Source organism: Pteronotus mesoamericanus, unplaced genomic scaffold (assembly GCF_021234165.1).
Source record: "Pteronotus mesoamericanus isolate MK-2021 breed Mesoamerican mustached bat unplaced genomic scaffold, CSHL_Meso_final contig_27, whole genome shotgun sequence".
Classification (NCBI taxonomy): Eukaryota; Metazoa; Chordata; class Mammalia; order Chiroptera; family Mormoopidae; genus Pteronotus; species Pteronotus mesoamericanus.
Genome location: NW_026555115.1, coordinates 27,637,708 through 27,663,704, shown reverse-complemented (window position 1 = coordinate 27,663,704; position 25,997 = coordinate 27,637,708). Strand labels below are relative to the sequence as shown.

Sequence of the window (25,997 nt, the reverse complement as noted above, 5' to 3'; positions counted from 1 at the left end):
GCCAAGTGTGGGAACAGGGTGACCAACTGGGAGACTGTTACAATGATCCAGGTAAGAGGAGGTGATGACTTGGTCCAAGGTGGTAGTAGTGCAAGTGGTGAGAAGAGACTGGGTTAAGTATATCTTTTTGAAGGTAGAGCAAATAGGATTCACTGACACATCAGATGATGATGTGAAGAAAAGAGGTTCAATGGTGACTAAGGGTTTTGCCCTGAGCAACAGGAGGAATGGAGTCACCATTTATTCTAATCAGGAAGTCCTGGAGTTTGGTTTGGGATGAGTTAAGTTAGAGATGCCCATATTAGGTATTTGAGGGGCATGTAGAGTAAATCATTGGCTATGAAATTGGAATTTAGGAGAGAGGTCCAGACTTGAAACATAAATATGGGAGTCATCAACTTACATATGATGTTTTGAATTACGAGACTAGATGACTCACCATGCAAGTAGTCATAGACGGAGAAGAGCAAAAGTTTAGGCACCGAGCCCTGTGACCCTCCAACATTTGTAGGTCATGGAGATAAAGAGAAACCAGGGAAGGAGCATGAGAAGGAGTAGATAATAAATTGGAAAGGAAACTAGAAAAATGTCATGACCTGGAAGCCAAATAAAGAAAATGTTTCAGGAAGGAAGTTGTTTGGTGGCCTGTGTCAAAAGCTGCTGATGGTTCGAGTAAGATGACTGAGAATAGATCACTTGAGGGTAGGAACATGAACTACTTTTCAAGTCTGAGAATAGACCACTGGACAGTTTGTTCAAAAGGGGAGCAATAGAGAAATGCATATTAGAAAGTTAGTCTTGTTTTTATTTTTTCCTTTAATTTATAAGGGAGAGACAAGAGTGTTTGTATGTTGATAATGAACAAATGGAGAACAAAAAGTCATGATGTAGGAGAAAAGGGGGAAAATTACTGAATAATGTCTTTCAGTAGGCAGAGGGCATGGGGTCCAATGCACAGGCAGAAGGGTTTACCTTGGGTAAGATTACATAAAAGGGGGTTACATAGAATACGTGGGCACAGATACAGAAAAGTGAGTAGTGTGGTAGAAATGTGGAAAGAGAATGTGTTTTCTCTTGTGGAAATTCTTTTCTGCTTGCTTCTAATTTTCTTAGTCAAATAAGAGGCAAGTTGTCAGCTGAGTGTGAGGCTGGAGATGGTGACATGGAAGATTTGAGGAGAAAAATGAAATAGTCACATAGGAGAGTAGGAGAGAATAAAGAAATATAACAGGCTTCCTGGGCAGTAATAAAGGCATTTTTGAGGTTCATGGTCATGAATTTAAAGTGAGAACCCTCAGCATGATTGTGTATTTTTCTCCAGCCACATTCAGCTGCTTGTGTGTGGACAGAGAATGGGACGTTTTGCCATGCAAGTGTGAAAAAAGAAGACTGGTGCATGATAGAAAGTGATGAAAATAATCAGTCACGGGATCTAAGCTGGGTTAGGAAGGAGGAAGTATGTGTGAAGGGAATGATGGATGATGAAAGAGTGGGAAGGTCATTTGGTTTCAGGTCCTGATGGCAGCCAAATAATGTTTGGAATTAGGTACTAGAGATAGTGAGATGGAAGGATAGAATGTAGGGATTGGAGAGTATCAGTGCATTAAACTGAGATAATGGAGTGGTTGTAGTTATTGCTAATGGCAAAATCTAAGTTATAACCATGGGGAGGGTGGCTAAGATAATATGGAAAACAAGATCCTTGGAAGAAAGGTCCACTTCTGGAGGAGTAACATGCTCTCCATAGCACCTCGAACACATTATATTTGCACAATTATTGCAGCGCTGAAATTCATTTTTATTTATCTTATCATAAGACTGAGAATCCCTCCCAAACAGGAACTATGTTGCCCTATCTCTCTATTTTGGCTCCTAGCTCTTGGAACAGGTATTGTTAGCTCTTAATTCCTGATTTTTTTCATCATTGTCTCTGAGATGCAAAATAACTTGGAAACTTGAAATGGAAATGTAGGATCTCTTTATTTCTTTCCTCAGGATACATCAGAAGCACCCTCCTCCCTTTTCCCCCTGTGGGTTTACAAGCTAATATGCAGACTCTGCAGCTGTGCCTCGGCCTGGCCTGACTTCCTTCCAGAATACACTGGAATGGGTGGGATTTGCTGACTGAGAACTTCGGCTTCTCTCACTTGTGCCTCAGCCCCATAAACTCGGCCGACGCGGTGGTGCTCTTCCAAGGCCTTGTGCCCATTTTGTTTGTTTCCTTTCTCTCTCTGGAAGTTGATGGGAAATATCCCATTCATACCTCTTTTCTTTCCTAGCTTCTCTAATTGTTCCCCACACACTATTATTGTTGAATCTGACTGAATCAACCAGGACTGTGCCTTACAGACAAAGGGGAGCTGCTAGAGGCGAAGGAGCTACCTAAGAGCTCCTGCTCTTCGGAGGAACAGAATTAGTTTTTCACAGCTCTCCTTTTCCTGTGTAACTTTCAGAAATATATTGTAGCTGAAAGCAGGTTTTGTTTCTGATACAAAACTCCAGCCTGCCGTGTTTTCTTTCTTTCTTTTTCTTTGCAGGGAGAAAGTATCCTCCTCCACCTGACTACTTTAAAGGGATTTGAATCACAACCACCTAAGAATCAGTCTTGCACTGAGCTCCTGGTTTTCTCTTGTGGATAATATTCTTTTTTTACCCTCAGCACCTCTGTGCCATAAACAGGAAAAAAGTAAGGGGGTAAGAGGACCAGTGTGTTGGATGCTTCCTAATTTTGCCTGTATATTAGGTCTTATATGGAAGTCTTGTTTCTTTCTAATTATGTTTTATTTGTAAGATTTACTTTCATTTGACCTATGTCTCTTACACATTAAGTTCTCTGAGTAAACTTTAAAAACCTTCACTGCAAAATAAAAAACAGTTAAAAGCCTTTTGAACTACTACTTTGTGTGTATTTTATTATGTGGTACTTTGGTGACAGACAACTTGTTGGAGAGTTCAGGGTGGAGCAGGTGTTCTCTAAGTCAGATTTTTTGGGTTTTGGTAATGATGTTACATAGGCACTGTGCTGATATGATGGAGAACCTGAGAAAGAGGCATCCTCAAAAATGATTATGGAATTATATTTGTATGAAGCCTACTCTGGGTATTACTGGTGGCTATGCACATTTTGGAAATATACAAAGATGGTTAGATTAACTCTTGAACTTATCTGATTTGCCCAGTTGATTTCTGGGTCTTTATTATTCCTAAACCCCACCTTACAAATTTCTCCTATCACTATGTTTGTTTTTGTTTTTGTTATTTTTTTACAGATTTTCCTCCATTGTTGCTTTTAGAAGTGAGCACAGGGCAATGCCTGTCCTGGTAGCTGGGCCTTGTAGAAATCAAGCTTAGGTTATGGGAGAGCGGTGATAAGGCGTGTAAGAGAAAAGATGGGCAACTGCTCAGGAGCCAGAGATTTTCAATTGGCTCAAAACCAAGTTTTTTTTAAATCACTGGAGTTGGGGGATAAAATGATTTCCATGGAGGCAAGACATACACCTGATCCTGAAACTTCCACATAGAACGTCACAGGAAGAAAGCATGTCAGGAGATTTGTATAACTGTACAAATTTGGTATGTGCATTCCTAGGGTAAGTTTTCAGCAGGCCAAACGTTTGTAGTGTGTGCTGGAGGTTGCTGAGGGCCCCAGACTGGCTGTCGTGATTCCTGGATATATCAAGTCTGGGGTGACCAAATTGGATTGGGGATTGCATTTCAGGGAACTGCAAAGGGCTAACCTGAACTGCACTCATGCATCTACTTAAAAGAAACCAAAGCAAGACCTGCATGTAGTTATTAGAACTAAATGAAAGAACTTATGACTTACTTTTATGTGGTCAGCAATTGCATAATAGAGAACACTAATTGGGAATTAATGGTTCCCATTGATGTGATCTTTATTTTTCAATTACAGTTGACATTCAGTGTTATTTTATATTAGTTTCAGGAGTACAGCATAGTGCTTAGACAGTTATATAATTTACAAAAATGACCCCCCCCAATAATTGTAGTACCCACCTGGCACGATACATAGTTATTACAATATTATTGGTTATATTCCCTATGCTGTACTTTATATCCCCATGACTATTTTATAACTACCAATTTGTACTTCCTAATCCCTTCACCTATTTCACACAGACCCCCAACACTCCTCCCATCTGGCAACCCTCAGTTTGTTCTCTGTATGAATTTGTTTCTGTTTTGTATATTTTGTTGTTTAAATTCCACATCTAAGTGAAATTATATGGTATTTTTTCTCTCTCTGACTTATTTCACTTACCATAGTACCCTCTAGAGCCATCCATATTCTTGCAAATGATAAGCTTTCATTCTTTTTTAATGACTGAGTAGTATTCCATTGTATAAATGTACCACATGTCCTTTATTCACTCATCTGTTGATGGGCACTTGGGTTGCTTCTGTATCTTGGCTATTGTGAATAATGCTGCAGTGAACATGGGGTGGATGTGATGATCTTTAAAATAAAGGGAAATGTTGTGGTAAAGTAGAGTGAGTATGAGGGACCCAGGTTTGGATACTGACTCTGTTCCCTGCTAGTTGTGTGATTTTAGGTAAGTTCCTTAAACTTCATGAACTCTGTATTCCTTATAGGTAAAATATGTTTTCACAGGGTTATAGAGGTATTACAAACCAATAAGCAAAAGGCCAACAACCAATAGAAAAATGAGCAAAGGGAATAAAAGAAAAGGACAAGGACCAATAATTCATGGAAAGATGCTCAATCTCACAAAAGGAATAACAAAATAAATAAGCAATGAGTTATCAGTTTTCTTCTATCAGAGGCCCAGAAATTTTAAGACACAGCACTTGCAAAAATGTAGTAGGGAAATAGACATGCTCAATTTATTTAATTTTGGTATGAATGTAACTGGGAGCAACTTCTTTGAAGAACAATGGGCAATTATAAGCAAATTTATAAATGTACACATTCTTCAAGATGATGAATTTTCTCATTGTATTTTCTTTGATACAATTTGAATATTTTTTGTCATGTGCATATATTACTTTTTAAATAAGAAATAAGTGTGAAATAATTTGGGAAAAATTAACTCCTATTGACAGAAAGACTCTCATTCCAACAGCAAAACGATGCTTCCTGTTTCATCATGGAACAGCCCTCAGCAGCAGTAGCCCAGGGTTTGCTTTCTTCTTGTCCCACGTCTATCCAGATTTACTCCAGGGATCTGAATGGATCTTAGATCCATCTACTCATTCATATTCTTTTTCTTTCCCTCTCTATCCTTCCCCTTATTTTAGAAATAATTCAAGAGGGACTGATGGAACTTGACACAGGTGCTCCAAAGCAAAGCTAACTAATGTTATCTGTACTAATTTGCACAATTCTTAATATTACATTTTGATTATAGAAAACTTACCTTCTGAATTAGGCTTCTTTCACATTATTTTAACTTATTTTTTACTTCCTGAACACACACACAGTGTAATATCAGGAAAAGTGCTCCCAGAGCATGGTTTGGGAGAGGCCATCCAATATTTAAAAGTGGCTGTGGACAAGTTACCCTTCAAACTGGGTTTGAGATTCCCTTATGAGAATGGAAATTTGAATAATCAAACTGTGATTAATGAGCTTGGTAATCTGTATCAATACCATAACCAGAGATAGCCTTTTAGTATTTGATTAGCAATGGAGTAACACCCTAAATCCAATCAAGGTGACGTGGCTATAATTTTAGAGAACAAGACTTCTACACGTATGACTAAAATTTAAAAAGCATAAACCTGATTGACCATAATGAGCTCTTTTGGAAGACAGTATTTTTGGTGGTGGGGAGTACATGATGGCTATGGGAATCACTGGGACAGGAGAGGGGAAAGCAAGTGTTGCCTGGAGGCAAGCATATGCCTCCAAGATGGAGCAGAACATAGGGTCTTAACTAGCCAACATTCAGTCCACATGAAAATGTTTATGCCTATGGATAATATGTGCATATCTGGTAAAAGCCATTAAGGTTACCCAGCCAGACCCTGGTGTATTCCCTGTGCCACCTGCCATGGTTTATTAGGCTTCTCATACAGGTTTACCTGCAGGCAGCCTTTTCTGATGCCATTCCAGTCTCCTAACACCCATGGGGCCTTTAGGGGCCTTTTCTCAATACATCCTGACTTCTTATCACTTCTCACCTCAGACCCACCATCCATCATTCTTTTTTTAAATTATATTTTATCGTTTATGCTATTATAGTTGTCCCAGTTTTATCCCCTTTGCCTCTTCTACCCTGCCTACCCCCACTTAGGCTATCCCCACAATGTTGTCCATGTCCATGGGTCGTGCATATATGTTCTTTGGCTACTCTATTCCCTATACTGTACTTTACATATTCATAACTGTTCTGTAACTACCAATATGTACTTCTTAATTCCTTCACATTTTTTGCCCATCCCCTCAAACCTCTTCCATTGGGAAAATGTCAAAATACTCTTTATGATTCTGTTTTGCTTGTTTTTTAGGTTGTTTTTAGATCCAATTGTTGATAGATATCTATTTATTGCCATTTTATTGTTCATATTGTTGATCTTCTTAATGAAGCTCCCTTAACATTTCATATAATACTGGTTTGGTGGTGATGGACTTTAGCTTTTTCTTATCTGGGAAGCTCTTTATCTGTCCTTCTAGTCTAAATGATAGCTTTGCTGGGAAGAGTAATTTTGGTTGTAGGTCCTTGTTTTTCATCTCTTTGGATATTTCTTGCCAATCCCTTCTAGCCTCCAAAGTTTCTTTTGAGAAATTGGCTGACAGTCTTATGGGGCTCCCTTGTAGCCTTGTAGGTAACTAACTGCTTTCCTTTTGCTGCTTTTAGGATTTTCTCTTTGTTGTTAATCTTTGGCATTTTAATTATGATGTGTCTTGCTGTGGGCCTCCTTGGGATTATCTTGTTTGAGACTCTCTATGCTTCATGGACTTGTACATCTATTTCTTCCACCAAGTTAAGGAAATTTTCTGTCATTTTTTTCAAATAGGTTTCCAATTTCTTGCGCTCTCTTCTCTTTCCGGCACCCCCATCATGTGAATATTGGTATGCTTTAGGTTATCCCAGAGGCTCCCCACACAATCCTCATTTTTTTAATTCTTTTTTCTTCTTGCTGTTCTAATTGGTTGTTTTTTGGCTCCTTATATTACAAATGGCTGATTTGATTCTCAGCTTCTTCCACTTCACTGTTGATTCCCTGTAAATTGTTCTTTATTTCAATTAGTGTATCCTTCATATCTGACTGGATTTTATTTTTATGCTGTTGAGCTCCTTACTAAATTCCTTGAGCATCCTTATAACCAATGTTTTGGACTCTGTATCTCTTAATTGCTTGCAGTTCTTTTTCTGGAGTTTTGTTCTGTTCTTTCATTTAGGCCATGTTTCCTTGTCTCCTTATTTTGGCAGCCTTCCTGTGTTTCTATGTATTAGGTAGAGATGCTACGTCTCCCAGGCTTGGTAGAGTGGCCTAATGTAGTAGGTGTCCTGTAGAGTCCAATGGTACAGTTTCCCCTATTATCCAAGCTGGTACTCATGGTGCACCCACTGTGTGGGCTGTGTACAACCTCATGTTGTAGTTGAGCCTTGATTGCTGTTGGCACATCCAAGGTAAGCCATCACCTGTGTTCTTTCCAGGGTCAAACAGCGTAAGCTACAAACAGATATGCAAATAGCTGCTACTTTTGCTGGGCTTGGAGGTGCCTAGGCTAGGCCAAGAAGTAAACTAAGGCCAGATGCTGCAGGTGCCAGGCCTAGGGCAACTTAGAGAGAGGTGCAAGACTCACTGAAGCCAGATGATGCTTGTTTGAGAGAATTTAGGAAAATGTGAAGCATGGGCCAAAACAAGCGATTTGTATAGAAAAGACACTGGAAACAGCTTGGGTGGGCCTGAAAGTTTGGTGGGGCAGGGCCCTAGGGAATCACCAGGGTAAGGCAGACAGTGTGAGCCAGGCTGATGGAATCTCATATATTTTGCCCACCTGTGGGCTCTGGTTCTGTGGGAGCACTCAGAAAAGGAACAATGGTCTCTGCTAACACTTCTGTCTGGGAGAATGCTAGCCCACAGGTCTTGCTCTGATGTTGGACAATTCACTTCCTTCCCATATGTCTCTGATGCTTTTCAATCTGCAACCCCCATGTAGAGCTCAGACGGAGTGAGTCCAAATGTCTGTGTGCTGGCCCTTTAAAAGGATCTGCCTGGGACTCCCATAATTCTGTCTTCCACAGCCTCAACCCTGCTGGTTTTCACAACCAGAAGTTATGAAGACTTATCTTCCTGGCACTGAAACCCTTGGCTGGGGAGCCTAGTATGGGACTGGGACTCTTCACTTCCGAGATATCCCTCCTGATTTTTATCTGCCACATATGGGTGTGGGACCAGCCTGTTCTGTGTCTCTGCATCTACTAGTTTCAATGTGGCTTCTTCTTTAATTCCATAGTTGTAGAACTTCCATTCAGCTTGATTTCTGATGGTTCTCAATAATGGCTTTTCTATAGTTTAGTTGTAATTTTGATGTCATTGTGCGAGGAGGAGAGCCATGTTTACCTAAGCCACCATCTTGACTGGAAGTCCATCATTCTTTTGAATAAACTTGCTCTATCCCTGAGTAAATTTTCTCTCCCAGCTGCAGTTTCAAGATTTTATTAGGAAAAACTGTTCAGGTCTTTTTTTAAGGCTCCTGAATCCTAAATCCACTTTTATGAGGTAAATATGTTCTCATAAGTTTATTGGGGGGGGCAGGGGAGGAAACCAATACAACTGTTATTTTAAGTTCTTTATTTATCAATAGTATCCAAAAAAAATTAGGCATTACAAAAACAAGTTAAATGCAGTATGGAAGCCTACTAAATACAAATACATTTCACACACACACAGGCAACAAAACCTGTTCAAATTGTGTCTTGAAATTTGACTATTTTAAAATGTAGGTGTAAAAGACACTCACTGGTTCACATGGACTTATTAGCAGGTGGAGGAGTCCTGCTTTCCTAAAACAGTGGAGTGCAGTGTCATGGCATGTGAGGTTTCTGCGGAGACTGGATCTTAGCAGGTGCTGTAATTAATACGTTTATAAAACTGTACATACACAGATAAAGCCCAAGGAAGCTTGCAGACTAAGCCCTGTGCTTTAAGAGAGCTGGAGGAACTGAACCCAACTTAATCCTGTTTATTTGCTCCATGTAAGACTCCGCAAATTAGGCTATTTAGCAGCTTTCCATGAATGGTCATCAGATCATGGGATTCTATGGTGCAGATAACAGCTTCCCTATTTACAGGGGGAATGCAGATTTGCTCTTGGGAACTCATCATTGCAGAGTTGGATAAGTCTTGGATGGTGACCCTTGTCCTAAACAACTGGTGAGGAGACACTCTGGTTTCTTGCTTTAAACACACTGGGAGTCCTGCTCTCCCTCCCATAGTGTTCAAGTACTGGCAAACTTGATCAAGGTGTGCTCCTGGGAGTTCCCCAAGGCACTGGGACAGGCAGGTGCATTTCAGACTGCACCAGTGGGGTTCGAAGAGAGCTTTTAAGTGGGATGATAGATAAAAGCTCAGAATTCTAAACAAAGTGGAATGTTCTCCTTACAAAGGAGAACAAGGAAACTTATTTAGTAGAAATTCCATTTTCAGTACAACTTTCAACAACCCACATATTTTCCCTCTGGTGGTCTATAATCTGCTTTCTGAAAATGAGATCTTATTTTTAATCTTTGTTATTCCAAATGCATCTTAAATATGGTATTGAGTGGGGTTAATAACTACACAGGCCAAAAGACACAGGAAGGGCTGACTTCTCGCCAATCACAATTTTAAGATTAAACTTCCAATTTTTCCCCCTCTTAAAATGTGAAGTCTCCTTTTTGTCCTCATCTCTAAATGAAAAGTCATTTCTGTTTCCAAGAAGGTTAAAGAGGAAATGCAAAAGTGAAAACAAGTGGAGCGGTTCTCTTCCTCACTCTCTTCCAGGTTATGGTTTACCCAAGAGGGCTCTGCATCACAGCACAACCTGGGAGCTGTTCACACTGAGGTCAAATTTGGTCATCTTGTTTTTGGCTGTCTGAATCTTCTTGTTCTAAACATAAGTATTCATCCACCCAAAGGAGGAAAGGAAAATCACAGGAACATGTCTCCTATGGACCAATGATCAGAACCAGACTTTACGAAGTTGAAAGGTTAATGCATTCCTGCCTGCTCACTGAGGAAGCTGAGGCCCAGAAATAGGAAGAGATAGGGCCAAAGTCACTCTCCTAGTTAGTGGTGGATCAATAAGCATATTGATAGGCTGGGATATCTAAGCCTCACTTAGCTGCACTTGCCTCCATCCTTGAAATACTGATTTGAAAGAACTTAGAATAATTGAAAACAAACTAGCTTTTGTATCTTCAAAGCTTTGTATGGAGATGCTTCTCTTTCCCTGGCTTCTGTCTGAGGCACCCATGGCTCCTCCAGCAGAATACTGACCCACTGAAAGCCAGATGGGCAAACTCTGGGCTACAGCTAGTATGTGGCAGGGCAGGAAGTCTGGGTTACAGCGGTCCCTGCACTTGGAAGAATCCCAAATTCCCCCACCTTGAAATGGTAGGACTACGGAAAAATAATTACAAAAGCTTAATTTCTTGTCAAGAAAATAAAATATTAAAAAACAACAATAATATAATGATAATAATTGAAAAATGAAGTCAACTTGCCAAAAAGTTTTACAAAAAAATAGCACCTTTTTAGTATTTTTAAAATTTGGTTAGGTCTCTAAGGGGCTGAAAGTACACAAGTACCTGCATCACTTGGGTGTACCTTCTCAGGAACTCCATCAAATCCGAGGGACACTAGCTAGCAGGGCAGCTGTGTATCTAGAGACAGTGGTTGGGGCCATGAGAAGCAAAGATGCTGGTCTCTGTTATGTTGATGGCAACACAAAGAACTGGAAGCAGAATGCATTCTTCACTGAGCTTCCCAAAGCCCTCCTCTGGGCCTGTCTGCTAAGTTCTCTCTGGCAGTGCTTGCCCTCTCTGCAGCGTGTTAGACTCAGAAGTGGTTCAGATCTGGGTCTGCTCCTCTCCCAACCCTGATGCAGTTTCCTTACTTGCCTCTAGCCCCCGAGCACCATTTATACAGTTTCTCTCAAATCACTCCTAGAAATGGAGGTTATGGCCTTTCCCCTCCTCGCCAGCCACCCCATTTCCTTTTTTTTGCAAAACAAATAGAAAATAAAACTTGTTGCTATACAAGCAAATACTGGTGATTTGGCGATTGTAGCAGGCTCTCATGTATACTGGATTCAGCGCTGAAGTGGAGGAGAAGGTGTCAGTCTCTGGACACCCGTTCCCAGATGTCTCCTCACTAGATCTCTTTGGTGCTCACTCTCTTGGCCTTTTCGGCTGTTTCCTTTGAGAAGCAAGAGAAAATAAGTGTTATGAAATATTTTTAAAAATCACTGGCATTTATCTAGACCTCAAGACTTTATCTAGGATTGACAGACACATGCTTATGCTGAATTTTAGTTCTGTCCCCTATTATATCTCCTCTGTGGATGGCAAACAACTTCAGGGCAAGGATCATGTCTTACTCATGACATGGTCGTCTAGGTACTATCACTGGATTAAGAGCCGACCCCATTGGAATTCCTATGAAACAATCAGGTCCGACATCATTAGACCCATTTTCAAGATGAAGAGAAGGATACAAAATAGAAGTGCTACGAGATGTCCTGAGTCAAAGTGCAGAGAAATGTTAAGAGCAACAGGCTCTGGAGGTACAGTGCTAGAGCTTCAATCATGGCTGGACTGCTTTATGGGGTTTTTGGGGGTATTATGAAACCTTCTGTGCCTCAGTGTCTTCAACTACAAAATGAGGGAAATAAAGTACCATCTCTTACAACTGTGATACATTTATCCAAAGAAAACATTCTTATTCAGTGAGCGCATGAGGAGATACTAAACACCAATCATTAGGGAAATACAAATCAAAACTACAATGAGATGCCAGCACACTAGGATGGCTAAAATAAAAAATAACAGACAGTGTTGCCAAGTTTGTGGAGAAACTGAAACACTGCTGATAGGGATGTAAAATGGTACAGTCACTTTGGAAAACAGCCTGGCATTTCTTCAAAAGATAAACAGAGTCACCATATGACCCAGCAATTCCACTCCTAAGTATATACCCAAGAGAAACGAAACCACAAAAGCTTGTACAAGAATGTTCATAACATCATTATTCACCATAGCCAAAAAGTAGAAAGCGAAATATCTATCAACTGATGAATGGATATACACTATGTGATATATCCGTACCATGGAATGTAAGTTAAACATAAAACAGAAAAAAGCATGTATGTCAGCTGTAATTTAAAAAATTTTTTTAATTATAAAAAAGGAACGAAGCACTGATTCATGCTACAAGGATAAACCTTGAAAATATTATGCTAAATGAAAAAAGGAAGACAGAAAACACTACATATTGAATAATTCCATTTATATATGTCCAAACTCAAATCTATTGAGTTAAAAAGTAGATTAGTGGTTGCCAGGAAGAGTGAATATAGAGTGACTTCTAATGGGGATGAGGTTTCTTTTGGAGATGATGAAAATGTTCTGGTGGCTGACAATCTTGCAACTATACTAAAAACCACTGAACTGTACATTTCATTATCTTTTTAATTTTTTTAAAATTATATTTTATGATTATGCTATTACAGTTGTCCCAGTTTTTCCCCCTTTGCCCCTGTTCACCCAGCACCCTCCACTCCTCAGCCAGTCCCCTCATCATTGTTCATGTCCATGGGGCATGTGTATAAGTTCTTTGGCTACTCTATTTCCTATACTGTACTTTACATCCTGTGGCTATTCTGTAACCACCTATTTCTACTTCTTAACCCCCTTACCTCTTCATCTATTCCCCTACAACCCCCTCCCATCTGACAACCATCAAAAAACGCCTTTGTATCCATGATTCTGTCTCTGTTCTTCCTGTTTGCTTTGTTTTTTAGATTGACTTGTTGACAAGTATGTGTTTATTGCCATTTTATTGTTCATAGCTTTGATATTCTTTTCTGAAACAAAATCCCTTTAATGTTTCATTTAATGGTTTGCTGATGATGAACTTTAGTTTTTTTCTTGTCTGGGAAACTCTTTAACTGCCCTTCAATTCTAAATGATAGCTTTGCCGGGTAGAGCAATTTTGGCTGTAGGTCCCTGCTTTTCATGACTTTAAATATTTCTTGCCAGTCCCTTCTAGCCTGCAAAGTTTGTTTAGAGAAATCAGCTGACAGTCTTACAGGAATTTGTCTGTAGGTAACTAACTTCTTTTCTCTTGCTGCTTTTATGATTGTCTCTTTACCTTTAACCTTTGGCATTTTAATTATGATGTGTCTTGGAGTGGGCCTCTTTGCATCTATCTTGTTTGGGACTCTTTGTGCTTCCTGGATTTGAATGTCTGTTTCTTTCACCAAATTCTTCTTTCATTACTTTTTCAAATAGATTTTCAGTTTCTTGCTCTTTTTCTTCTCCTCCTGTCACTCCTGTGTTGCGAACATTAGAAAGCTTGAAGTTGTCCCAGAGGCTGCATATACTATACTCATTTTATTTGGTTTCTTTTTTCTTCTTGTTTTTCTGATTGGTTGATTTTGCTTCCTTATGTTCCAAATCATTGATCTTATTCTTGGCTTCATCTGTTCTACTGTTGTTTCCCTGTAAATTGTTCTTTATTTCAGTTAGTGCATCCTTCATTTATGACAGGATCTTTTTATGCTCTTGAGTTCCCCACTAAGTTCCTTGAACATCCTTATAACCAGTGTTTTGAAGCCTGCATCTGATAGATTACTTATCTCCATTTTGTTATTTTTCTGGTTTTGATCTGTTCCTTCATTGGGGCCATGTTTCTTTGTCTCATCATTTTGGAAGCCCCCCTGCGTTTGTTTCTGTGTATTAGGTAGAACTGCTATGACTCCCTGTCTTGGTAGTGTGGCCTAATGTAGTAGGTGTCCTGCAGGGTCCCGTGGCACAACCTCCCCTATCACCAAAGCAGGGTGTTCGAGGTGTGCCCTTTGTGTAGGCTGAGCATACCTGCCTCTTGCAGTTGAGCCTTGGTTACTGTTGGCAGGTCAATGGGAGGGATTTACCCAGGTCCCTCAGTTGCAAGGATTGGCTTTGACCACTAACCACCAACCTTTGCCCTCCATGGAGGATCAGCTTGCAGAAGCAGGATGATGGTGCTCTGATGTGGCCTGTAGCTGTCCAGTGGGTGCACTGGCCCTGAGTTTGCCCAGGTGGTGCAGGCCAAGGTCAGTCCCTAACTGTGTTTTGCCTGGGGCCACCCTGCCTGAGCTACAGAGCAATCTGAGATGGCTGCTACTTGTGCTGCGCTTAGAGAGTCCCAGGTGAAGCCAAGCTGTGAATCCTCTAGGCTGGCTGCTGCTAGTGCTGTGCCTGGGACCACTTAGCAACACGTACAGGGGTTGGGGCTCACTGAAGGCCAGCTGTTGCTTGTTTGGAAGGATTTAGGAAGTCATGAAGCTTCAGCCAAGACCAGCCATTCATATGGAAAAGCCACTGATAATAGCTGTAAGTTGGGTGGGATGGAGCCGCACAGGATTTCTGGGGTGGGGAGTGGTGGGGCGGGCAGCAAATAGTGTTAGCCAGGTTGATGGAGTCTCAGATATAACAACCACCTGCTGGCTCTATGGCTCTGCCCACCTTTCTGTCGTGGAGAAAGCTGTCCCCCAGCTCTCACCTTGATGCCAGCCACTTCAGTTCCTTCCTGTACGCCACTGGTACCTTTCAATCTGCTACCCTGGTGCTTGAGCTCAGAGGAAGTGAGTCTATGTAAGTTGCTGCCTGAGTTCCTTAGGAGGAAGTGGTTGGGACTCTAGAAGTTTCTTTCATCGACTCAGTCCTTGTTGGTTTTTGCAGCCAGAAGTTGTGGGGATTTATCTTCCAATCACTGGAACCCTGGGTGTGGGGGCCTGGTATGGGTCTAGGACTCCTTGCTTCCAAGATATCCCTCCTGAAATTTTTATCCACAACATGTGGATGTTGTACCTGCCTATTCCGTGTCTCCAAACCTCCTACCAGCCTGGATGGATGTGGCTTCTTTAATTCCGTAGTTGTCCAAATTCCATTCAACCAGATTTCTGCCAGTTCTGAGTGAGTTATTCTATAATTTAGTTGTAATCTTGATGTGATTGTGTGAGGAGGCAAGCCGTGTTTACCTATGCCACCATATTGACCAGAAGTCCCCTATTAATCTGAACTGTACATTTTAAAGATGTGAATTTTATATTTGAGTTATATCTCAATAAAAAAATTAAATAGGAAATAAAAACAACAATGCCTGGTATCTAGCAGACACTGTTGGTGCCCCATCCATAGCCCCTTGTTTTCACTCTTTCCGGTTCACCAAACCGGCTTCTTACTGCCAACATCTGCCTCTCTTTCTCTGGCAGCTGGAGCCTACTCTGCTCACACATGTTGGCAGGCGAGAAATGCCAGGTAATTGATGTTTGCTTGTGGCAGCCCTCACCAGGGGCTGACAGGAATTTGGGTAGGAACACCTTCAGGCACGGTAACTGCTTCCAGAGTTCCACACCATGTTTCTTTGTCTCATCATTTTGGAAGCCTCCCTGTGTTTGTTTCTGTGTATTAGGTAGAACTGCTATGGCTCCCTGTCTTGGTAGTGTGGCCTAATGTACTAGGTGTCCTGTAGGGTCCAGTGGCACAGCTTCCCCTATCACCAAAGCAGGGTGTTCGAGGTGTGTCCTTTGTGTGGGCTGAGCATGCCTGCCTCTTGTACATTTTAAAGATGAGAATTTTATATTTGAGTTATATCTCAATAAAAAAATTATTGGTGGAGGACTAAGTTCCACTTGCTTGCAGTGATAACTCTCCTGGAGACACACTCTATTGCTTTCTTCCCTTCCTGTGCTAACTTCCTAAGTCCCCTCCCAGCGTTTCCTGGGATTGCCGCACAAACAAACTGTTTGTACTTGAGTCCTTGCCTTAGTATCTGCTCCTGAGGGAACTCATAGACAGAGACATTTAAAAATGAAGGATAAGAGATTCTGCTTTGGTTAAAAAAATTGACATGAGATTTTAGTGACGATAATGACAAAATGCATATAAAATCAACAAATATGAGCAATTAGTATTAACAATTATTTATTTTCAAGTCAAATATTTCATCTCAATAGTTTAGCAGTTCTTATGATTGTTATATTCCTTAAAAACAACATCAGGGCCCTGGCCAGTGTGGCTCTGTTGGTTGTAGCATCATCCCATAAAATGAAACACTGCAGGTTCAATTCCTGATTAGGGCAGGTACCAGAGGCAACTGATTGATGTTTCTATCTCACATAGATGTTTCTCTCCTTTGCTTGCCTTCCCTTCTCCTCTTTCTAAAATCAATAAGCATGTCCTCAGGAGAGGAATAAAAAACAATTAAAAAAACAACAACAAAACTTCTATGTCAGAGAGAAGGCTTGTAGTACCAGACCCAGTCTATACACAGGTTACCTAAGGTGTGATATCCTTTGTTAAGACTTTATAGTAAACTAGTGGAAAGATAGGCCCAGGAGTCCAGCATACCAATGTTTTCTCTCTAGGACCATGGCAAAGTATGTCAGTGGATCACTACTCTGCTAAGAACCTTTTCCCCAAGAAGGCCTTCTACTTGACATAGAACCTGAACAGAATTCTTACTACCTTCTCAAGTCTTCAGGAAGCACAATCTTGAAGTTTCCTGTGTTTGTCAATCCAGGCTGTTTTCTAGCCAGCTTAGCATTTAAGATAAATCCTTTCTGCTCTAGTCCAAATCCATTAATTTCATGTTCACTGAGAACAAACTATACACCAGGCTCTGTGGTAAATTCAGTGATGCAATGGTGAGCAAGCCATAGAGCTTTGCCTTCAGGAATTCATGGACTTTGAGTCTGGGCACTTGTTAGAGAAAATGGTAAACTTCTTTAGTCCATGCTCATTTGCAAACCATTTGCAATCTATTTGCAAATCACCAACCTACTGATTCTTACTTAGAAAGCAATTCTGCTAGGACCTGCAGAACCCTGCAAGGATCCCATCAAAGAACTGTTTCGTGGTTTGATATTATATCATTCAGAGCCTATTGCACTGAGCAGAGCACATCTTTTTGGTCTCCTGGGATATTGGGCAATGTCTGAGTGGTGAAAGAGTTTGGTGGTGGCAAAGATACCTGAATCAGTAGGGAGGCTGCAACTCACCTGGTGCTTCTGGAGCTCCTGGACATATCTCGTCATTCCCTCCTCTGTCTGGGTCTGAGCCCCCTTCTGATTCTTTCCTACAAGAAGAACCAAGGCTCAGAGTAGAGGTGGCTGAGGGAAGCCAGTTAGGAATGCTGCTGATATCTACATTCTAGGTTCTTAATTTTACCTCCCATTTAATTTGTGGAAGAAGAGGTGAATTACTCACATTTTTCTGCCACCTCCAAAGTGACACACTGAAAACAAAACAATCTACCCCCCACTATTTTTTGCCCTTTGTTTCAACTGCTCTGCACATTCATTCTAGAAGCTGGCCATGCAGAAAGAGCTATGGAGAAAATCTGGATCCTGACTCAGGAATTCTTCTGGGTCAATGGTTCCTTACCTTTCACAGGCCCTGGATAATGTTTCAAAATATATTGCTTAGACTGCATCTTCAGAGACCTTGATGTCATTGTTGGGAGGTGGGGTCTGGGCACAGGTTTCTACAAAGCTCTTAAGGTGGTTTGGATGTGCAGCCAGAGTTGATACACACCACACCTATAATGTTTACCAAACCTGCGTGCGTGCGTGTGCGCGCGCGCGCACACACACACACACACACAATCACAGAATACATCTTAAAAACACAGGTTCCCAAACTGCTATTTTGCAGATTCCAATTCAGTAGGTTTGGGATGGAGCCCAGGAATCTGTATATTAACCGAGAACAGCACCTGTAGGGAAATACCACTCCACCATGGCTTCCTGACTTAGGCATCAAGCTGCCTCGCATGGTGATTTCCCTCAGCTCTGGCTCTGGCTGGCTTCACATCTTAGTCCCCCTTCTTTTCTTTGCCATTGGGATTTAGGATCTAACTTAAGTACTGCCCTGAAAATGGCTTGGAATGCCACCTCTACAACGTCCTCTCAGAACCCTGGTCCACACACCAAGACACGCTAAGGCCCCTGGGGCACCACCATGGAGAGTGCTCTTTATACCCACGTAGGGCTCTGAAACGGGGCCATCCAGAAAGGATAAACAGTCCAGTGTTGTTGTGGGAATGAGCACTGTCCCATCAGGGCAATCAGTTGGATTTTTGTCTGATGCATGTAATGGGTCTCATTATCCAGATGATCATAAACCAGCTATTCACCAACTGCCTGTGTCTTATAAATGGACGGCTACCTTTCCTAAGCCAGACCGTGAGCAGCTATGGCAGGGAGTTCTGGGAAGATGAGTTCAGGATGCTCCCTGGTTGAGGCAGGCTGGGTACTGTTTCGGGATGTTTTCAGTAGCTCCTGTATGCTTGGCCTGGCTACCCTGGCTTTGATTTGGCCTCCAGCAACTTCTAGGCATTTCTAATCTCTAAATAGCCTCTTCCTGCTCTTTCATTTGTCTCTGGAGTTAGACGGCCTCCTGTCCTTTCACACTGAGAAGAGATTTGGCCCCGGGGAGTGGGAGACAAGGGATCCCCTGGGTAGTGCTGAGTTCCATTTGTACTGTTGGTGTTGCCTGGGCTTTTTATCTAGAAGAACCTCTTCTTGGGTCCTCTGTCTCCAGTTACCAGGTCACATGATCTTGAACATGCTCCTAGGACCAGCCTGCTTTTTCTTGTCTCTGTTGGCTTTTTAAGATACAATTTTAACTTCAAGCCACCAGGTGTAAATTTTGGGTTTGATTCCTTCCAATTGACCTTTCTTCCCAGAACAAATGTGACTTGGCTTCACCCTTCTGTTTTGCCTCCATTCTGAATGGTGCTTGGTTTTTTCCTAAGGCCCGGTTTTAACCTTTGACATCATTGTAGCCCAGAACCCTGAGGGGACCCTAGTGGTTCCAACATACACTTTGGCTCCGGCACTGGCCTCCCAAACTCTACATTTCTATATCCCCGACCTACCCTGCCCATGTCTCAAATACCTCGACTTTCTCTTTTTTGAAAGAACATCTAATTCTGTTAGTCCAAAGAAAGTCTACAAACTTTCCCTTTTCTTCTGAGAATGGGTGATGAGGAGAAGTCTTTTCATCTTCCAAATACTTGAGCCTTTTACAGAGAGGATTTTCTAGGCTGTCACGAGGATTAAGTGGGTTAATATGTAATGCTTGGAAGAGTGCCTGGCACGTTGTTCTCACTAAGTAAGTGTGTGCTCTCATTATTATTATTACTACTTGAATCTCATATCAACATTTGATCTTGCCCTAGGTCTTGAACCTCTTGCTGCCCAGGTTCCTTGCTCCCAGCTACCACCTTACTGTTCTCCATCATCCCTGCCTGGACTTCTCTCATGGTGATTTCAAGAAGGACCCTCTCTCCCCACTGCTCCTTCTTTCTGCCAGGGGCATGGCTCACCGTCACAGGTCATGGCCGTGCAGACCCAGTTTCCACAGGCACAGACACAGCGGTTGCAGTCCACCTCAGTCTCCGCTCCATCGGCGTACACTTCATCCTCTAGGGCACACTCTGTTGGGACCAGATATAAGGGTGATAGTTCAGGGTGAAGGTGGAACAGAGCATCTTGACTACGGTCTGTGTACCTTACCCTTTCCCCAGACAAGAACTGTCTGTCCCTCACAGGCACTATATCTGAGCAAACAACAACCACAGGTTTGGGGACCTGAACATCACCATGGAGATGATGGGCTGGAGCCAACCTAGAACTGTGAAAGGGAATTTTGTTAGCAATCTCTGGAGAGTTCCGTCAATTTTGGCCCTCTCAAAATGCTGCCATTCCCTGTAACTCCCTGTCTTTGGATAAGCATACTCTTCTCTGGAGGGTTGAAAGATGGGTTGAGGCACTTGAGGAACTCTTGGAAGCTGAGTTTCCAGTCAGCATTTTCATCAGACAGTTCAATGAGAGCATCGACACAGAGTCCTCTGAAACAAAACACAGGAGAAATCTGTCAGCCAGCCCTTGGTTCACTCCTGAAAAAAGGAAATCAGCACCAGGACCACCTGCATCTGGGGCCCCCAGAGGAGGCGAAGCAAGTAACTGCTGAGAAAGTTTCCCGCTATATTGACCTCCCACAACCATCAACCATCCTGACTCCTGTAAGTATCCAACCTTCAGTTATACCAGATGTCAGATCACTCAAAAGTTCCTCCTGAGGCAACTAAAATTTCCTCAATGATTTTGCCCAATTTTGATTGAGAAATGTTTCACTACCTGCACACCTTCCATTAGTAGTTGCCTTTCCCTATGGTATAAGTGTCAAGCCAACTAAACTAGGAAAATCAGGACAGAAGAGAGGGAAACAGGTGATGTGAAAGGAATGTGTGATTTGAAACAATGTGGAGTTCAAGCAAACATCACTGTTCTAGAAAGAGATCTTCAAGAAGAGTTTCATAGAATCCCAGCTCCCTCACTCTCCTGTGGCTGGCATTTGGGCCCTGGCTCAAGCACTTAGCATCCAAATGGCCTTGAGCTAGTCATTCAGCCTTCCTGTGCCTGCTTTCTCATCTGTAAAGTGGGGACAAGGGGTCCTCCTTCACTGGGATGTTATGAGGAGCAAATGTTGAACTTATAAAACACTTTAATTTTAAGTTATCAAAATACGAAGGATTTTCAGATATTATATGTAGGCCATGGACTATGATTAAGAAGAATCTTTCTAGAATCTGGGCTCATGTTTTGTACTTCTTTTGAATGAAGTGGTGCTTCAACTACTTTTAATTCTTACTAGTGTACTGGAACCGCACCAGAAGTTTTTTAGAGATTCATTTTTATTAATGTTTACTTTGGAATAATACCAGAAATGGAGAGGGATGTACTCACATTTGTAACAATTAGGGTTTCCTACATGAAATAGTACCAATTATCTTAAAAATCAGAACTAAAGCTATTTTAGATCTACAGTTAAATAATACATTAAAGTAATTCCTTCAGAAAATTAACCATTAAAACATTGCCCACAACACTCAGAAATAACTTTGCCCTGATGTGACCTTGATCATTTATTTTAAAATTACATTTTTCTCTCCCTTGCAAGTCTTAGCCAAAAACAATAATCATTTGATCAGATACCAGTGGTGCTCAATTTATTAGTTCACAATGTTCGTAATGTTCACAGAATGGACCAGGACAGGGTTCCTATTTTGCTTTTTCTTCATGTTAACATTGGTGGCTCCTTCACAAGGAAGCAGGGTTTCATATCCCCTCTCTGGTACAGCCTTGCCCCCATGGACTCCTCCCTGCCCCTCTCACCTAAGCAGCTTGTTGTTCTCCTGGTCTGCATAGGTCGTGATATTGATGGCGGTTTCATTCTGCTCCACAAATTTCAGGAATTCACTGGAGTCCAAGCGAGAGTCACCATTATCAAAGTTCTAGAAAGGGGAAGAAGAGCTCTTTCAGGAAAATTCAGTAGAACTCAGTTCCAGCATTCCCCCGCTCAGCTTGACCCACCTCTGGTTCATCTTGTTCTTGACACATTCCAACCAACCCTGCCCTGGCTTGGCCTCCAGAAAGCCACAGCACCAGAGGATCAAATCCCTGGGCACCCAGAGAAGGCAGCTGAGCCCCAAGGAGGGAGAGTTAAAGTGCCTGGGCAGAGGCCACCGAGGGCCTTTCAAACCCAGACCCTGCTCAGGAGGGCAGCTTGAGCACAGCTTGTGGTGCCCAGGAAGCTGAGGGGCTCGAGAGAGACTGCAGACAGTCCTGATGGCACCCCTGGGGTCTGCCCAGCCACCATGCCACATTTTCAAACCCTAACAAACATCTAGTAGCAAAGCTGTGAGTCAGAACCTCTGCAGCAGAGTCTAAGATATATATTTCTAACACGCTGCTTGGGAACAATGACACAGGTGGCCTTCAGAGCCCACAGGACCATTTCTTACTGCTTGAATTCCAGCTTCCCTGGCCTGCTCAGTGCTTAACTTCCACACTGGTGCCCCTCACTGACTGCACCAGGGAGGGGTCAAAGGCCAAGCTCCTGCATCAAGAACCTGCAGTCAGAGGTGGAAAAAAGTCCCTCACCCCTCTGTCCTGTGCTGTGGGCCCCACTGCAGACATGTGGACAGGTCCTTGGCCCACCTAGTGCAGACTGTATCCGTGACTCAGGTGACATGCCACAAGCACTGGTGACGGTGCAGTGAGCTCAGGCATTGCCCCCACTTTGTCAAGATGCTAAACCACGACCTTTTACCAGGCCCCAGCTGCAGGAGGAGGATGTCAATTTCAAGGCTGGGATCAACTTCCAGGTTGGACCCTTTTGTTTTCCTAAAATAGTCCCAATGAAAAAAATTTTTTCTTTCAAAATTCTTTCCTTAGGCAGCTTCATACTTCTGCCCTGGGAAATAATCAGCACCCCTAAGTTACCTTCTAGGTGGCTCCCCAGATGGTGTAAGGAATTCTGGAAGAAAAGTCTGTCCAGGTTTCTAGGTAGAAGGTAAAGATACAGCTACCAACTTTCCTTCCATAATGGTCACATGTATTCCACTCTAAGGCTATAAATCTTTCCATGCACGTATAAGAACGGGAATGTACAAGACAACTATGATGGCCTTGTTTTGTACTTGTTTATCAGGCTTGTCCCTAACTCCTAAGAAGAAATCTCAGATGTAGTCACTATACATTCACCCTAAGGAAACTTTGCTAAGTGTTCACCTTGTGACTTCTTGATGAATTAAGGGACAGAAATGTAATAAGGTTGGCCAGGTACCATTCTTAGCAACATAAATCTTTCTTGAGTCCAAATGTTGCAAGTGCTGGATAGACCAGAGTAAGTCTTACAGAGCCTAATGCCAACAGGGCCTAAATCAGACTGAGTGTGGGCGCGGAACAGCCCAGCAGAGGCTGTAGGCCCTGAGGGCACCAGGGGAACTACAACCTGAAGACTGCAGCCAGGCAGCTCTCAAAGGGCAGTGCTGAGTGTACTCACTTCACATTCACTGGGACCAGAATCCAGGCCTGAAGCTGAGAGAGGGGCAGGCCTGCCTGTACTAATCTCATAAGGGCCCAGTTGGGTTTCCCCAGGCCAGGTCTGTATACGGAATCCACAGGAAACAGAGGTTTGATACAAGCCCAGGCAACAGCCGGGAATTCCTAGGGGGCCTGCATGCAGTAGGGCAGGCGGAAGGATCATGAACTTGGACCATGAACCAACCTTAATTCACTCAACCTCTGTTCAACCGACCAGCTACAAAGGCATAATACCTCCTTATACCTGCGTTTCCCACCTTTATACTTGAGATAACCCTTTTCTTCTATGTAACCACAGTGTTGTGGAAAGGCAGGAAGTGTGTTATTAGACCCATGTGTGGGGTTTATTGCAAGTTTGGAGGCTGTTGAAAGGAGATGGGCTAGGCCAGGCCCCACTCACGTACAGCAGCTGGGGTGATGGAGAATGTAATACTAGGGTAAGGGAGCTAAGAAGGCTGGATCCAGGTTCAGCCTGGCCACCAGGAGTCTGCCACCCAGAGCCCAGGGAATGTGTGTGACATGGCCATGAAAGGCTCTTTCTACCTGGGTCTTCCCCTCCTCATCCTGCTACACATTCACCTAAGAAAGAGTGACTGCATCTCCAGCTGAGGGGAGAGTCTGATTTTGGTCTTAGCCACATTCTGATTAAATTTGCATTTCAACTAATTTTGCTGTAAGGAATACCAGCTGGGCTAGAGGGCAATTCACTGGTTCAAAAACAGTCTGAGATTTTGGGTCACTTGTTAACAGGCAGCTGTTTGCCTGCTCCCTTTGAAGACTGCATATACAGGTCTCAGATATATCATCAAAAAGTAGATAGCGGAAGACATATACAGAGCTTCCCAGACAAGAAGAGCTAAAGGAGTTTATTACCACCGTGTGTGCTGGATCCCCAAGACTGTACTGCTGGACTCCCACTGATCGAGCTGGTCAGAATGCCACTGTCACTGCTCCACAGAAGGATCTCCAATGAGGAAACACTCGAGGACTCTCACAGGTTTGTATTTCCTCAGGGTCTGGCCACAGGAGAGGGAGTCTCCCTTTCTTTAGGGCTGACCAGCCTATGGTCCCCAATTTCGGTTACCTTAAAGTACTTGTCCAGGATTTCACTGTAGTTGCTGCCTTTGGAGAACCAGCCATCTGGAATGATCTCTGCCTCCAGCCACTGGATGATGCGGCGCCGGAGCTCATCACGGTTGGACTGATAGCAAACGACTGCAGGGAAGGGAGGAAGGTCTGTTGAGTGGTAAGGACCCCGGTGTCACCCGGGAGTCGCTACATGGAAGCCCCGTGTCTGGTGCTCTGAGGGCGTCATCTCATTGAATTTCCACAGCACTCAAGGAAACAGGATGATCACGCACATGTCACAGAGGGGTCAACCCAGGGCATATACTGGAAAGTATCTGACCCAGGATTCAAACTCGTGTCTCTAAAAATACATAAAGATCAATGATATTGAAAAAGAGAGACTATGTTGCTTAGGTGAGAATAAAAGGAAGAGCAGCAAAATAAAGGATATTTTCATTAACTTTAGGAAGTTGAGGGAGAAAATAATCAATCAGCAGAACAGCTCTCTCGGATCAAAGATAGGCTGAAATAATAAATGAATAAAGGAGAACATTGCAATTCTTTATGCCACTGGATTTCTGATTCTCTCTATAGAGCTTTTCTCTCTTTCACCAGCTGAGTCCATCAAAACTTCCTTCCACCTAAAATTTTACATTGCTGCATTTTCTTTTATTATACACAACAGGAAACAAGGCCAAGGAAGGGACATGTTGAAGCTGCATAAGTCACATGGAAACCACAGGTGGGGCTGAGAGATGGGTGGATGGGGAAGCAGAGAAGGGAAAGACTTGACAAAAGGGACTTCCTGGAAGACAATATGTTAGGATGAGAAAAGGGCCAGTGAATGAAAATCTGGGTACTTTCCCCATTCTGACACTTCCAAGCTGTGCGGTTCAGGGAAATTCACTTGGCCTTTTTGAGACTCAATTTCCTCATCTATAAGATAATTACAATAAGACCCACCTCACAAAGTTATTGTGAAGATTTAAGGAAAAATATATGCTAAACAAGTCTGCAACTATAAATCGTGATGAGATTTTACTTTTTATTCATAGAAAATCACAGAAGAAATCTTACTGGCATTTCAAATTGTCTCCTTTCAAAAAGTTGTGCCTTCTGATTCTGCTTGTCCCATGACATCAGCATGTCTTACAGAGAATTGAAGGAAGGACTCAGTGGCTTTCTTGTCCTTGCAGTTCAACCACTACTCAGCAAAAATGCAAAACAGTCAACATTGTGACCCACCCAGATACTTCAAATGGCAAAGACAAAAAATGAAGTTTTGCAGCTTTCTGAGCTACGTCAAAGAGCAACCAGTTGTGGGTCACTGGGGCTGCCACATAGAAGATCTTGTGATCTTCAGCAGGGACTGTGGGACATGAAATTTCCATCATGAAAAGAATTTCCTCCCTAAGACGCACACTGCAGAAAAACAGGCACTCACCGGGGCTGGCAGAAGGACTTACAGATTTCTTCTCTGAAAGACAAAAGGAGAAGATGCATAATGCAAAGAAAAGAAAAAAGAAAGTTTCGGTGTATTACTAGGATTGAAACTGTCCCATATTAAGGGAGCCACTTATAACTTTTCCATCATTTTTTCTTAAGCCCTTGTCTCCTATTCTTCTTCCAGGACCCAAGTTTTAGGGGTCTTTTCTTTCCTGCTTTGTTTGACATTTTGGGGCCACCGAGGTCCCTCCTGGTGTCATACCTTGTCCTGTTAGGTTGACGGGTAAGGGAGGTCACTGGGACTTTGACAATTCATGTGGAATCACTATGGACATGGAAATGGAGTGGA

The 25,997-nt window shown here is 42.5% G+C and overlaps 1 protein-coding gene across 1 annotated transcript in view; it reads right to left on the bottom strand.

Annotated features, from left to right (window-relative positions):
- Window positions 1-8,772: 8,772 nt before the first annotated feature.
- Window positions 8,773-25,997, bottom strand: part of FSTL1 (follistatin like 1) — a 59,116-nt gene continuing 41,891 nt past the window's right edge. The window contains exons 5-11 of the mRNA XM_054575254.1: window positions 25,647-25,679; window positions 24,219-24,349; window positions 21,422-21,540; window positions 19,982-20,094; window positions 19,570-19,680; window positions 17,240-17,316; window positions 8,773-11,394 (exon numbers count right to left, since the gene is read on the bottom strand). Coding sequence (XP_054431229.1) covers window positions 11,350-11,394; window positions 17,240-17,316; window positions 19,570-19,680; window positions 19,982-20,094; window positions 21,422-21,540; window positions 24,219-24,349; window positions 25,647-25,679 — 629 coding nt within the window. The 3' untranslated portion in view covers window positions 8,773-11,349. The remainder of the gene's footprint in view (window positions 11,395-17,239; window positions 17,317-19,569; window positions 19,681-19,981; window positions 20,095-21,421; window positions 21,541-24,218; window positions 24,350-25,646; window positions 25,680-25,997) is intronic.